General features: G+C 42.2%; 1 protein-coding gene across 1 annotated transcript; it reads right to left on the bottom strand.

Moving 5' to 3' along the window:
- Positions 1-2,142: 2,142 nt before the first annotated feature.
- Positions 2,143-15,755, bottom strand: wdr25 (WD repeat domain 25; the record flags this gene model as incomplete). The annotated part of the gene is made up of 6 exons (XM_079285975.1): positions 2,143-2,682; positions 3,987-4,127; positions 4,453-4,623; positions 5,828-5,958; positions 11,226-11,373; positions 15,063-15,755. The coding sequence occupies 6 exons, from the start codon at positions 15,753-15,755 to the stop codon at positions 2,461-2,463; spliced, it is 1,506 nt and encodes a 501-aa protein (XP_079142101.1). The 3' UTR covers positions 2,143-2,460.
- Between the last annotated feature and the right edge of the window lie 31 nt (positions 15,756-15,786).

Raw genomic sequence — 15,786 nt, 5'->3', positions numbered from 1 at the left:
TGCACGACTTTTTAGGAGAGATTAATGAGATCATTCTCCGGACAAACTGGCAATTCTGCAATGAATGCACAAAAAGTGTACTGAGACGGGACTAAGAAACGACAAACCTGTACAGTCTGTTTTGTTTTTAAACCAGCATGCTGAATTAGACTAGTTTTGAGAGAACACTGTGAAGATAAACAAAGTGCAAAGACATGCTGTCCCGTTGGATAATTTCAACGATGATAATGAGCCTTATGTTAAAGAAAGAATTGCAGTGAGGTTGTCCTGCTGCCCCACAATCAGGCTAACGTCTGCTACAGTTAGTAGCACCCTTTGGCATGATAGTTCTTCGAAGGATGTTCTTCCTGTCTGCGTAGCTCTATAGATCTGAGAGGAACGGTGAAAGGGAAAAGCCAAATAGTCTCAGCTTTGCCCTCGAGCAGTCGCGTATAGATCCTTCTGGAAGGACATGCCTCTACCTCTCCCATTCCTGCAGATTTGGGAACTGGCTTCAGGCTGTTTATTAAAGATTTTAAAAACTACATCCCTTCTTTTTAACCATGTTACGAAGGTGAAAGTGCACAAAAAGTCTCCAATTATAGCCGTATTTCATACAATGTGTAGGTATCTAAATAAAGGATTGAAAAGGTTAGGAACTAAATGTAACGAATGTACAGCAGGATTGAGAGGATATGTGGTTATTTTTGTTGTGGACATAATGTATAAAATGAGGTATAGAAACTACTTCCGCAGTTGTTATTACACTGACTATTTTTGATCCAGTTTTAGTTGTTGGTGTATTTATTGAATGTTTTGACCCTGAATGAAGAGGCTGAAGTGGTTCTGTCCTGTTCTACCTCCAGCCCTGTTCCAGGAACAACAGGATGTCTAAATGTTTGTCTGTCTAATGCATGGTTATATATTTTTGATGTATGTTGATTTACTTAATAAAGATGAATGTTGGGAAATACATCATTGGCTTCCAGGGAAATTATTTTTGCACTAATTATTTCTGAAGATTCCAATTGACTCCCTGACCTGATTGTAGAAACTCCTCTGTGTACTAATTATTTGTTATTTAGCTTTGAGATGCCACAATTAAGCTTTATGTTATCCTGACAAAAGTGACAGGGAGAGGATTTTTCCAAAATTGCCAGATTTACAGATGTTTAGGCCGAACACAGGATAAGCATTTATGATCGCCTGATCGGAAATTCAGGATCCATTTTGGAGGTTGTCAATTCCTAGAAAAACCTTCATGAATATGGAATGAATTTTCGCTAAAGATGTTTCCCCACTGTCTTAAACACACAATGCGACAGTTAATAGATTAATAATCAGACATCTATCACTATGATGGTTAACGTGAAGATTAACGTGGTTCAGTTAACAGTTTGGTTACTTACCTGTTAAACATCGAAGAGGCAACACCATCTTCAAAGATGTCTGTCCTGAAAAGGCCCTCCAATGTTCACCATGGTGTTCTGCCTATGCTGGTCCTTTTACTTTATTCTTTGCTGTTTTGAAGCCTTATTATTTTATTAGCCTCTTTAATTTGTTTTAACGTTAATGATCTTCCACATTGGAAGTGCTAGCCAGCTGAAAAACACATAAGAATCACAACAAACAGCAGAAGCTTTCGCCATTAAAAACATTCAAATTAGCATTTGGCTTCACAAATTACTTAGTGGTCCTTTAAGACAACACTGTTGAACTATTGCTGACTACAGTATAAACAACCGCAGGGGCTGGAAAAAGTACTGAGCCATTACAATTCCCCTGTGCCAAGTGGACTGTTTTGCTGGAATACAGATCATAAGCATCTGTCTGCACTTCACTGCTCTGTTGTTGACTGGCAGGATTCTGGAAGAATGTGGCAATGTTTTGACAGATGCGTATTTTCTGTAGTTCTGTGGTCGTCTCGCTGTCATATTTTAAGCTGTCAGTGTGAAAATAAAATGTCATTATCAGAGCAGTGAGAACAAAAAGGCACAGAGTGAAGTGATGTGTATGCGGAATGAAGAACACGACTGATTAGAAAATGCCTGAAGAGATTTTTTATTTTTGTTTTGACAAAAACTTCAAGAGCATGATGTTGAAGTCCCATGCTGTTTTTAGAGTGAAAGTTGATTATAAAACTCATTAAAGTTATTTGTGTGTGTGTGTGTGTGTGCGCACCTAGACTGCTACCGCCTACCACTTCACAATAGTTCACTCTTTGAACTGTAATCATACTTCCGTTTATCTCACGCAGTGTATCTTTCGCTGATGTCAGGATGTTAAAACCATTAGACAAATAAGAACATGCTTACAAAAACATTTACATCATAGAGAGGGTTTTCTTTGCTCAGTTCTTATCATCTTATGCACAGAGATTATGGGAGATAAGGTCTCGATGGATGTGCACACAAGGTTTTACTTCCATATAATCTTCTCTTGGTCTTTTTCAGTCCATATTTACGTGTTCATTCACAGTCCTCAGTGCCAGACCTTGATCTCACCGGCCCAGTCGCAGGTGGCCGCAGTCGCGGGCAGGATGGGATGCTGAGAAACGCACAGGCAGGGCTGGCTGTGGGCGTGGAGAGTGTGCAGAATACGAGCATTGTGGTAATCGTAGAAGTGAGCGGAGCCGGTGGAGCTCCCTGAGGCCAGGATAGTTCCATCCAGAGAAAACTCACACTGCACCGCGTATCCCTCAACCTAGAACGAGAGTATACTGTCCATCACAATGCATTAGTCTGCTTAACGACTGGATTGTGATCCAGACTCGGGCAGCCTAAATGCTGAAATAGCATGCATGTTTTTAACATCTCTGGTTGTATCAGAGTAGACACTTTCATTTCATTCATTAGATTAACAGACATTCTGATCTTTAGTTTCTCAATTGAATTTCCAGGAAGTATACTATATCACAAATCAATAAACAAATAACATAACAAAGTGAAATTGAAATAATGAAATGCTCATCAGTCTGCCGCACTGTTAAGTATCGTTGTATAGAAATAAATGTAATCTCCTTTACTGTGTGTAATGATCACCAGTAGTATAATAATACAAGTGGCTGCAGATGAAACGAGCATTATGACATAAAAGGACAATGACCATGAGCTCTACAATACTATATCAGTCTATGTTATATATTTAACACTTGCATGCCCCCGTGTGGTGTGTACTGTACATATGTAAAACAGAGAATGTAACTCTAGAAGATAACCACTTGGTTTGTCTAACTCACAATACTGAGGCCTCATATTTTGTCCCTTTTCTCTTACCCTAGAAATGAATTAGGACGAATTTCTTCAGGATCAGTATGATCAGGATACATGTTTAGAGCAACAGATAACTTTTAATCTTCATCTGGACACAGCATTGTGTTAAAAATCCATTATTTGTAGGTACTTTTGATCAGTAAAGTCTGTAATGAAGTATTTACAATCACACTGGAGACACACTGGCTGCCAACAGTTATACTCGAAGTATTTGCTTTAAAGTAGTAAGAAAACATGAAAAAGGTTCATTAATGAAATGTCTTTGCGTTTCTGGAATGTTGAATTTTTCTGTTTTGCTGATTTGAAATGTTGTGTTTTGCACCTCAGGGCCACCAGAGAAAAAACAGGACCTAGAATGTGAGACACCACTTTGTTTCCTCTCCATTGTTCTTGAATCAACAAACCACACACCACTGTAGCAGCTCATCATGCTTTCACTTATATTTGCCAGCAATAATCTGCACTGTTTGCCTTCCTCAGTGGAAATATTGTGTTGCACTTAGTGTGTTTGCTTTGGGGGAGGGTGTTGCGGAGGAAGCAGGTTATGGATCTACGGCACATGTCAGTTGTGTACGTTGCATCTGTGCGTGTAGGTTTACTCTACTGCCTTTCTACAGTTTTGTGGGATGCTGCTGAAGTTGGTTGTGTGAGTGTACATTCTGTATTGATCAGGCCTGCGTCAACACCCCCCCCCCCCCCACCCCACCCCATCCTGAGGCCACAGTCGTTACTGACCTTGTGTCCTTCGTATCGCCGCCTCTTGTTCATTCTGTAGGGCTGCTGGGAGGAGAACACTGCCATGTAGTCCCCATTAGTCTGGGCAACAAAAGACTCCTCTAGTGGGTGGAGAGCCAGGCTGGGGCACGTGTATCGCTCCTGGTGGCCAAATGAGTGGGGGGGGGGGGGAATCAGCTGCATGTCAACTAGATCATTATTTGGAAAAAGCGTTATGTTCAGATTCTGTTACTTGACGCTTTATCATATCATGAAATTCGTCTACTATGGTTATTTCTGAGGCGACAGTTTGTGTTGTATTAAATGGCATTGTATGCTGTTCCTGTTATTTTGTCCATCCTACATATTAAATATTATGAACAATTTACAAGACTCCGGGGACTTCTTGTACTGTTCAATAAATCCTTAATTCAACTCTAGAAATGCAGATTTTTTTTTTTCCTCATTCACACACACATTCCTTTACCTGGTAGATCTGGTTGGAGACCTTGGCTGTGGTCTGGTAGTCCCAGGCGATGAGGGTGCGGTCGGCAGAGTCTCTGCTCACGCAGTCAGAGCTCGTTATGAAGTCCCCACCACCTCTCAGAAACAGGATGTCCAGGGTCTGCTGGATCCCTGCCTTGTACACTTTCACCACCTGGAAACACACAGATTGGCACCAAATTCTTATTGAAGACGAGGAGGAATCCTCTTCAATCTATGGTACGGTGGGAAGCGTTACTGTGTGAAAAATTCAGCCGACTTATCCTTTGTCAACTCGAGTCGTGACAAAATGTTCGTGACAGTTGATTGCGGTGCTTCTAATAATGCTGCACTGTTGCAGTATAACAAATACAGTAAGTGACGCTGCTGTCAGGTTAAAGCAGTATCATAACAGCAGTGTAATATAAAACTCACTCTAAAAAAACTTTCATCTGCAGTGGAAAACATTGAATTGAAGTTACCACTGTCGTGCCACATGCATACATTGAACACGCCCCTCTCTCTATTTGGAGACACCTGTACCGGTCTTACTGCTGTGTGATGGCAGCAGCTTTTTTTCTTTTTCGGATTAGGTTTAATTTCAGAGCTGCAGAGCGAACAGCTTGTAGCTACACTCAACATCGGACAACTTCACCGCTGATCACTTTCCTTCTGCTTTGTAACTTGAAACTGCTTTGAAACTTGAGTTTTAACATAACATTGTAGACCTTTTGGAAAGACTTCAGATTGATCGTTTAATGTTGCTCCTGTGAGCCGTTTTATCTGGTGGGATCATTTCACCCCAAAAGCAAGAAGCACACAGCCCAAGACTGAGACCGACAGGATGCCAGGGCGCTACAGCTTCAGCAAACCGACTTGCTGAGGACTGGTCGACACTCACTCTGTAACTCACATTGACACCTACTGGCAGAAGCAATCCCTGCTGTATTAAATCTAAACAACCCTGCAGGGAAACTGTTCAGTCAGAAACTCCGTTTCTGAAGGAGGTGAATGGGATTATCATATAAAACAGTCCATTAAGCTTAACAGCAAGACTAGGTTGCAGCTTCACAGGAACAACTTATGAGTCCAAAATGAAATAAAAATTTGCTTTGAACAATTAGTGCGATAGCTCACGCTGTTGCTTCTATGCATACAGCATTATTGTCCGTTTAGTGAGATAAAACATGGGTGCACAGCCAAATGAAGACTGCGCTGTTTGTACTAGTGTGTGTAACTGGTGTGCCGGAGGGAGCTGTAGATGAGGAGCATGTGTTTAAAATCTACCCGCCTTAGATTTATACGGTCTGTGAACCAGAGTCAATAAAAATGATAAATCTACTGTGTGTGGGGGGGGGGGGGGAGGTAATAAGGTTGACCTTGCAGCTGCGAGAGTCCCAGGCCTTGACCGTTGAACTGTGGCCACCGCACAGGAATACCTCCGGGCTGCTGGGATGCGGGACCACGCGCATCACTTTGAACTGGTTGTCCAATTTCACGACCTGCTGCCCTACAGACAAGAAGACAGAGACAGAGAGAGAAAAGAAGCTCCATCATTTCGTCAGCAGCGAACTCTTGGATTACACACTCGGATCTGTAAATATATTAGAATGTGTGCTAACAGCTAAGATTCCTATGATAAGAACATCTTGCACTCATATATTAAGTTTTAATTGATGATAAAGATTTTCAAATAACCTCCAAAAGTAGGGAGGCAAAATATATTAAGATCCAGGATGAGGGATTTTAACAAGTAAAGCTGCTACGAATAGTTGTTTCATTGATTAAAAAAAATCTATCTGCAACTTATTGATTACCAATCCTTTTAGTGATAATTTTATGGAAAAATGGAAGATATTTGTGTGAGGATTTGATGATTTACTTTGCCATGTGCGATAGTTAACCGATAGTTAACCGTTAGTAGGACAGAACACACCATTTTACAGCAGGATCCTCTGAAGCAGGGTGGCACTTAAATCAACAACACATTGTCCTTATATTGTACAAAATAAAGACCCTAAATGTCTTCAAAGACCAAATATTTATCTTTTATCCTGTAGATATAAAGTCATCTTTTCCAGAGGTAGATTGCAATTAAAGATATTTCTTTCATAGTCTTCTGAAACAAAACGTCGATATTTTGACCTTTGCAGTAAGAACATGAAGCCTTTCATGTGGTGTAAAACGCACTGCTTTCCACACGATGCACCTTGTAAAGAAACAGTGATGCTTTTCGGTTCAACATCCTGATGGTGTGTATATGAGAGAGCATGCAGTGTTTGCACCTGAGCGCGTTGCCTACTCGGCTCCGAGGTACTCGTTTCCAGCTGACCTCTGACCTCTGGCTGGTTTCTGTCTTCTCTGGGCCCACGACGTCTCCCTGAGTTGCCGGGGCGGCCAAAGCAATCACCTTATTGTTGTTTAATCTCTGCCCAAAGGAGCATCCCTCCTGCTGCTGCCGCACACATCTGTCTGAACAAACCAATATACTCTACAGGAACGCGTTTGTAAGTGTTGTTCAGCTTCTTTGATGTGTTCAGAACACTGTGATTGTGAAGAAAGAGAAGCAAGTACATCCTGTGTGTGTTCTTCTCGACCATGGCTAGTTTCTTATGATACAATGAAATTATTTTTATCATTGGATGCCCCCAGAGCAGTTCAACAACTAAACTGTATGTCTCTAACTCCTTCTGATGATGGCGGGGTTGTGTGTGCGGGGTTGCAGCACGTTGGCAGGAGCGTGTCTGGGATATTTCCAGACAGCAGCACATCATACGGATCTAAAACGCTACTTGATTAAATATTGCTCAAGAGAAGAAAAGAATACAAAGACACGTAGCGATGAGAAACCATCACAATGAACACTGTTTTGGCTTGAGGTGGTTTGATCTAAAGATCTATTTAAAAATGTCTTTAAAACAAAAGAAAAACACTGACGGGGCTTAGATACAATTAAGCCCGTCATTGTGCGGCGGAAAATTATTTTCCAGGGAAAACAATGAAGAGGGCTACATAACGAGCCAAGCCAGACTATGAGCCAGTAGCTCCCGTCAAAGGCTATGCAAAGTAGAACACCTCGAGGTTCAACAGCTCCTCATTAATTCATAGAACAAACAACATAAACCCATCCAAAACAGTCTAAGCCCACAACAAAATGCACTTCATTACACACACGTTTCCAGTATGTTCCTACCAAGTCTTTTTAGAAGGGGCACGAGTCACCGCTAATAAACCGCAGCAAAAAACATACCTTCTTTCTCTTAATGGCGATCCAGCATGCTCCCAAATTCAAGTGCATTGATCCGAAGCTTTAACAGGCAATTTCGTCAAACTCACACTTCCTGCCTAATAGGCTTACCCATAGCGATACGGAGACCTGTCATCGCAATTTGAAACTCAAGTTTGGCAAGAGAATGAGTTATCAACACTCTAAATAAATAGGGGCCTCGTGCTGTTTAGTTAAGCAAGATTAATGAGCTTGCTTGAGGTGGTAGATAAGGGAAGTCTGCAGAGATATGTCCCTCCACTCACCATGGTTTACTTTGTAGTCCTAAAAGAACTGTGATCATGCTGAAGAGCTGACACACACACACACACACACACACACACACACACACACACACACACACACACACTGGATGACTACAGTGAGCTGACACTAGGGGTGATTGGGACGAGCTGCTTAGAGCAGAGGGAAGCGGGGATGAAATGGATATTCTGCCTCATTATCGAATCCATCAGAGCAGGGTGCTGTCCCTGCACCACAGGCAAAGGTTAGAAACACATTACTTGGTTTTGACAAGTCATGTCCAAGTAATAGTCCTAAAATAGGCTGACGGGTTATATTGTAACCACCGGTAGTCTGAAACACTGATAAACACAGACTAACCTGCAGCTACATATAAGAGGTGGTTACGCATCGTAACAGGAAATGTACCTTGATCATTAAGGCTTTAATCAGTTTCAATGATCAAGTGTTCAATAAGCACTCTCACATTGATAACGCGGCATAACAGAGTGCAACGTCTGTATACTTGGATTTTAATAAGACGTTATTTCTGGCGGGCACAGTTGAAACAGATCCCGCCTTATGTTGGACGTTTTTAAATCATATCATCAGTATACCAGTTTCCCTGGTAAACATATCAAATGTTGTCCAGAAAGTAGCTGAGATCCACTGTTAAGAACATTACAATTATGTATTTTACTTTTGTTTCTCTTTGTTTAGTTCCTGCAAGTCAACAATACTTAATATTGGTGCAATTACTATTAAAATGATGTGGCTTTTTTTCCAAAAATGATGAAAGTAACTGCAGCCAAATCCTGTCCCATGTCAAAATATTGAGCTAGAAACTGAGGGTGTACAAGATAAACATCGAGTACATGTTGTTTTGAAATACAATGAGCACTTTCTCACATGGATTGGATATGGACTGGTATGTCATGTTTTTAAACATGCTATTTTCAGTGGGATGCACTTCTGCCACATGTAGCTTGTAACTCATTCTAAAATAATGCAGACAATAATTCACAGCTAAACTATTGTTGAGGCCTTTAGCTACATTCACCGAAATACAATTGTGCAAAAAAACCAACAGGAGGCGAAAGAGAAACACACAAGCCCCCTCTTGTACTGGCACTGTCTCGTGGATTATTGTTTTTTTTGGAACGCAAGGACGAACTCTTTTCTGCCAATGCCTGAAGGGATCTGGACAAAAGACTCAAGTTCTGCAGACAACAACATACACAGACTGACACTTCCACCGTGACACGATGAAAGCCCCGGACAACACCTGCCACTTCACACTAATGCCCTCCAGATGAAATAAATGTATTCCACTCCCAAACTCCTACTCTCTGTCTCTGAATTTATTCTGCCTCTTTTGATTTCTTTCTCTCTCACTCTTCCCCTCCTCCAAGTATGCTGCCGTAAAATACGGTGTCCAATAAGACTCTCGCTGATGATTAAAGTGCCTGCACACATCTCAAAAATAGAGCACAATTGAGCAGACCAGGCCCAGCTGCCTTCCTTATTAGAGTTGAGACGCTTTGCATGACTGTGAAGAGTGTAAAGATCACATTCATCCTGATCACAGTGGGATGTGGTAAACACTCAGCTCCCTCAGTGTCCCATCGCTCTCGGTAAGATCGAGTGTTAACACAATGTTGGGAGCTTCATTAATTTTTCAAATATCACCGTCGTAGCGACGCCAGCCCCTTGGTGAGTCATGTGTGTCATCCTCTGGAAAGATGGGATGAGAACCTCACAGTTACGTCTGTGTATCAATGATTATGGAGGCATATTACGCAGCTTGGCCTCTGTGTTCTTTTCACTGCGTGAATATGATTTTAAAACTGTCAGTGCCGAGGTTGTGCACAAGGGCAGGAATTCCTAACTCCCATATTTATATGCAACAAAACACAATTTTCTTTATTTCGTGCTGCCGTAGGAAGGCTTATTGCAGACTCTTGTCCTCAGAACAATATGGTTTATTCAATTCTTATACAAATCTGTAAATAAATAAATCGATAATATCATAACACACAGAAAGGTTGGTGCAGGATTGATGTGTACGGGCTCTCTTGTCTGGCATTACTTCAAAGCCGTTAGTTTGACCCCACTAGGACATCCTACAGTGCTGAGCAAAGCAACAGTGGCTACCAAAATAAAAGACCCAAGATATTGGTTTATTTATGGCTGTTGATGGTTGTGGTTTGTGCCGTTCCGGTGTAAGGTCACGGTGGCTGCTCCTGTGGTGATGTAGCCATCATTGATCCCCTTCCTGGAACTGCCTGTGTGTTTAATAGGGCTGGCCAAGCTATTATCCGTGGGCTTTATTGGCAGTATTAACAGACATGCTGAGCGGGGAAGTGCAAGTCATCGAAGCAATGTGTTGACCCTAGAGATGCAGATGCCACAGGGGCTTCAAAGCAATGTGTATCACATGTTGGCTCATTCTTCTTCTACATATTATGAACACGGCAACATGCTAAATGTTGATGAAGGAACAGCAAGGGCTTAGATCATTCTCTGTGACTCTTCAATCTGAGTTTTTCGATGAATTCTTACTAACATTTTTTTACTTCAGCTGTGTAGGAATTGATGAATGGCTTCAGGTGAAGGAAATGAGTGAGGTGCTGAACAAGCAGCGTCCCTATTGTAGATTTTTTGTGCGATCGGCTCTTATCCTCTCTGCCAGGATGTTAAGCTTGGCCAGAAGGAAGCGCATTTCCAAAGCAAACCAAATTATGGATCAGCTGTAAATGTCACCTTGAATGGTTTGTATGATCACGCAAAAGGGCTGCCGAACACAATGAGCCAATTTATTAAGTGGATTTAGTTATAGGTAGACAAAGGAAATGTAAAAAAAATGTTGTGATGTTCGCTCTGGAAATTTTAAATGAATCACCGAAATGTCTCACGACTAGAGAGAGAATTGAAACAATGAGTTTATAGCAAGTTTTGGGCCCAAAGGCAATTCAGAATCACTCTACACATAAATGACTAAACTAACGTTCAATTTTGATTAAAAAAAACGAAACTCAAAAGAAGTAAAATATTCTGTAAGATGTTTTGTTTTCCCACAATACCAGAAATATACTTGGAGAGAAACGTTAAACCCAAATGCAGCTAAAACTGAAACCTAAAAAAAAGTAAATGTAATACAGTTCGAAGGTAACTTCATTCATTATTTAGAAACATAGAAAAGCTACACCACAGTCATTCACAGTGTCATCGTGTCCGTCAGACCTACAGATGGAAGTGTTGCTTCTCACCTGTCTCTACGTCTGTGATCACAGCCATGTTGTCAAAGGAGCCAGAGAGAAGCTGCCGGCCGCAGGGGGTCCAACGGGCGTCACGCACAGCTCCCGAATGGCAGGTGTAAACCCTCAGGCATCGCCCGCTCTCCGCTCCATCCCACACCTGCCGGAGACGGGCACATCGCAAAAGTCACAAACACACCTCGACTGCAGCATCAAAGTCCTTATTACAGACTGTGCACAAGCTCAAGCTTTTGTAGCTCTTCTGCATGACACAGACAGAATGTGTCCATTTGAATGGACAGGAAAGCTTTAATGAGTTTAATGCTATCAGTAATCTGTGCTCGGTCTTTGTAGATTCTATAGATGTGGTAACAGGCTAAATGTTGACGCTGACCCCCTGCATCCTTAACACTGCAAACCAGACCAGATGTCATAACATGCAGTGTGACAGAGAGAGGGCCTCACAGGGCGCTCACACACTGCGCTTTCCTGCTTGCGACGAGGTTTCAATGCAGTTCAAATAGTCAAGGCCCGGTGTGGCGGCCATTGCTCCGCCTTCTCAGACGATGCATTCCATGTGTCCTCCAGCAGCAAAACATGGCCCCTGTGTGAACGAGGATCGGTGAACGTCTCTTGTTTGAAGCCGAGAAAGATTTAATCTAAGCCCTCCACAAAATACATTATATTGTAACGAAACAAAACGTAATCACTCATCCAAGTGCCACTGGATAAATTGGCATAAGTATATCAACCAGGCTTATTTGCTGGATTTAAAAGCCAAGACAACCTTTGTAATTAATGAATGAAAGTAATTACATTTGAGTGTGCCTGTAAATCAGTGTTAAATCAGAGCACTGGCTTTAATGGGTTTGTATTGTTTGAGGTTTCTCTGATTACACAGCGAGCAGAAGACAAACTCACCCAGCTGCCTTCTGTCAGGTGCAACTGATTGCTCTCGTGTTGATTTTGGCAATGTCTTTCGTCATTGTTGTGATGTTTTTGCACTGAGTTTCAAAGAAATCTGGGCAAACAGGTTGGTCAACATGGTGACATGCTTTTCATCAGATTTTCTGAAAGTAGGATTTTTTGTCAGTCTTGTAAAAAAAGAAGACAAAAGCTTCTCCTTAAAGCCGAGCCTAAAATCCAGCCGGGGGTGGTCTGGTCTGGCGCCTACTGAGGTATCTTACACTGATGATGAAGTACTTTTTGCTTCCCCGGCATTGCCCGGGCCACAGAGGCGCTTTGAAGATCTGTGGGGCACTGCAGATCCCGCTCCGCCGCTCCCTGCGTTTCATTATTAAAGCATAAATCTCTATGCAGCATAAGAAAGTAAAGAAACACGTTGAAATACCGTAGTTCAAATCATTGCACAACAGGGTGTATGCTGCTACTTCTCTGCTGCTACACTGCCATCTCAAGGTAAACACAAAAAAATAACAACAGGATCGCATCTAAAGTCACAAGAGCTTCAAAATACTCAAATAAATGGACTTCTAACAAATGTGACAGAGTGTCACGTTGCTTAACTCTCACTCCACATAATATTTAACATACGAGTGGGGTTGTAATCTACTACTGTCAGTAATAACATTCATAGAAAAAACACTTCTAAAACATTATAAGTTATGCAAATTATGACATCTGAGGGGAAAAAATTGATTATTATTTTAGGAAAGTTAGTTAATTTGCATATTGACAGAGGGCTCCTACCCCCCCCCCCCCCCTCTATTAAAACCGCATAGGCTGCAATTAGGTGCTTTTGACTCATTAGTATTTAAATAATTATTTTTTTAAAGCACCAATTTAAACAGAAACAGAAAACAATTAAATAGAGTCATTAGGAACAACAGTCATATGGAAAGATAGAATAAAGCACCCGTGAGACCCCAGTTGGTCGGATCAGGGTTAAAGCCGCGTCTCCAATGAATGACAGAGACACTGATCCGGACCATAACGGCACCATTCAATGCACACACAGCTGCAGTAATCCTGTACAACGCGAGACCTGGACACGAGTTGCTTGTTGATTTGCATCCCGTTTAATTTCACCGGCCACTTAACAGACACGCAGAGTGGATCCTCGCAGATGACTCGTCGGGATAATCCCCTTCCTACATTGACTCTGGGTATTTAAAAGTTAATTGGGTATTGGTGTTATCAACCTAAAAACTGTGGCGCTACACCTGCCGTAGCCATGGTGACAACAGGCTGGAATAATGATAGTCTGACTCTGCCCTCTGAGGACCCGACAGACAGGACGGCGGAAGAGGAGGCGGGAGCCTTAAGGGTGTTGGTGAAGTTACAGAAAGGAGTGTTGAGACTTCATAGAGTGTGTCCTCGCTCTGTCTTCAGCCAAAGAGAGCAGAACAAGGAGGCCTGGAAGACATAATCGCTATAGCTGTGCAGTAAGTCAAGTAAGAAACATGTGATGAGCTGTCACAATACAAGAAAATGAACAACGCCACGTAAAAAGAGTGCAAGATTTCGCATCATGTGCCTGTAATTATCTGTAACAGGACACCCCAGGTGCATTACTGTACTCATACTGTAGTCCTCACGGTGGCTCCCTTTACAGATTTACCTACTTAATGCTAATCCAATGCAGTTCTAGGCGAAACATATGCAGTTTTTTTGCATGAAGTATAAATGTGATACATTCACATATTCTAAAGATGGTGTATTTGAATATTTCTGCACAATGGGGTTCCATAAACATTCGTAAAATTGCATCGGAAAGCTGAGACTTTTGTGGATCCAATCGTATGATGTAAATATGTTAAGTGGCCATTTCATTGTATTGGGATCATTTTTGGAAACTTGATGTCACTAAAATGAAAGTGAGTAAATCAAGTGAGAGGGAAGGCCGAGATAAAAAAAAAAAAAGATTGGCTAAACTATTTACTTTAACACAAATATTATTGTGTTCAAATGACACTTCAAACATCTATATATGTGTCGTCTTCTTAAGTAAATTCATTCCTGTATGTTTTTAACTTCATGAATCAGAAGGATTACGTCATGATCGTGAGAATTTCTTTCCTTTCTTATCGCCTGATAGTCCCGTCTGATTCCAGATCAGGCATGCATTGCCAATAGTTAGGCTCGCAAAACATGTGCACAGATAATCAGGAGTATTTCACTTGCTCCTCTGATGTCACAGAAAACGAACAAGAGAAAATCCTTGACTACAAACAACCGAGTCTTCTCCTCCCCTTCTCATCTCCACCATCTGCTCCAAGCCGACCTTTCCAGATGCCAGAAGAGGTTATGCAAATGATATCATGCATATTCTAATTCATTAAACATTCAGAAACCTCTTAGGATATCGGAGGGGTACGTGGTTTTTGCACTGGGATAGAAATATTGAGTCACCGGCAGAGGCACCTGCATGACTTGACCTTTACAGTAGGGAAACGAAGGATTGTTTTCCAGGTGTGAAATACAGGAAAAAAGAGGGGGAATCAGAAAGAGAGCGATAGGAAGCCCCATGGGTACCGACACACATTCAGCTGACAGTGACAGATATGATTCTAACGGAGGTGGTTTGTGGTACAGTTTGTGGCAGCGGGGTTGATGTTATCTGTGCCAATTACACTGAATGTCGGTGAAGTGATTATCCCCTCAGACCTCCCCGGCAGAATATGGAGCAGTCTTGAGAAAAGGAGGCCAAATTTGATCACATGGCAAATACATCACAACGATATTGAAATCTTTGAATTACATTTCAGTTTTGAATAGAGAAAGCATACAGTACTTCACTCCCGAAGCAATACATCTCCTATTATTGATTTCTTAGGTTCCAAGGCTAAGTCTCAACATGTCAGTGGGCGTTTTACTGTAGCTCGTTACCTTGAAAGTCTTGTCCATGGAGGCGGACAGCAGCAGATGACTGAGATGAGGCACAGGACACCATCGCACCGTGTTGACCGGACCCTGGTGGCCTGCCAGGCTATTCAGAAGCCTCCTCGGTATCCCCGAAGCGCCGGGCTTGTGGGCAAGATAGGGCTTCACTCTCGCCGACACATCTGAAAGAATTTGGCTTTCCCTGGTTACATTGCCTGGGACTTGCTCTGCTGGGTACTTTAGGGCCACTGAAGTGGCAAGTCTCTGTCTTTTAGGGACGTACGGTCTGACACCAGGCCGGACAGTGTGGTTTCTTTTTGCTGGGTTCAACCCATCGGCGGAACTTTGTGGCATGTTAGGAAGAGCCTGCGGTGGTGAGATGTGCCCCTGAGTCGCAGGTAAACTCAGAGGAGCGGCAGCATCTCTTAAATGCTTTTCTTGTGCTGTCCCGTCACGGCAGTATTTGCTTTGCCAGTCAAACCAGCTCTGTGGCTGTGTATGTGGGTGTAGTAAAGAGCTGCTTCTTTTTCCATGATAGTCCAACACTGAGCTGTCAGGGTCAGGTGTAAAACTACACAGCCTGACTTCTTGGTTTTGTTCACAAGATCCAGTTTGGATAGAGGCTGATGTTAACTCCTCCGTTTGATCGAGACAATCATCCTCTGATTCGGAATCTTCGTATGCCACTAATGAAGACATGTTCACATGATGACACCCTGTTTGAGAATCT

This window comes from Melanostigma gelatinosum (genome assembly GCF_949748355.1).
Source record: "Melanostigma gelatinosum genome assembly, chromosome: 16".
In the NCBI taxonomy this organism is placed as follows: Eukaryota; Metazoa; Chordata; class Actinopteri; order Perciformes; family Zoarcidae; genus Melanostigma; species Melanostigma gelatinosum.
This window is presented reverse-complemented; position numbering and strand designations above follow the sequence as displayed.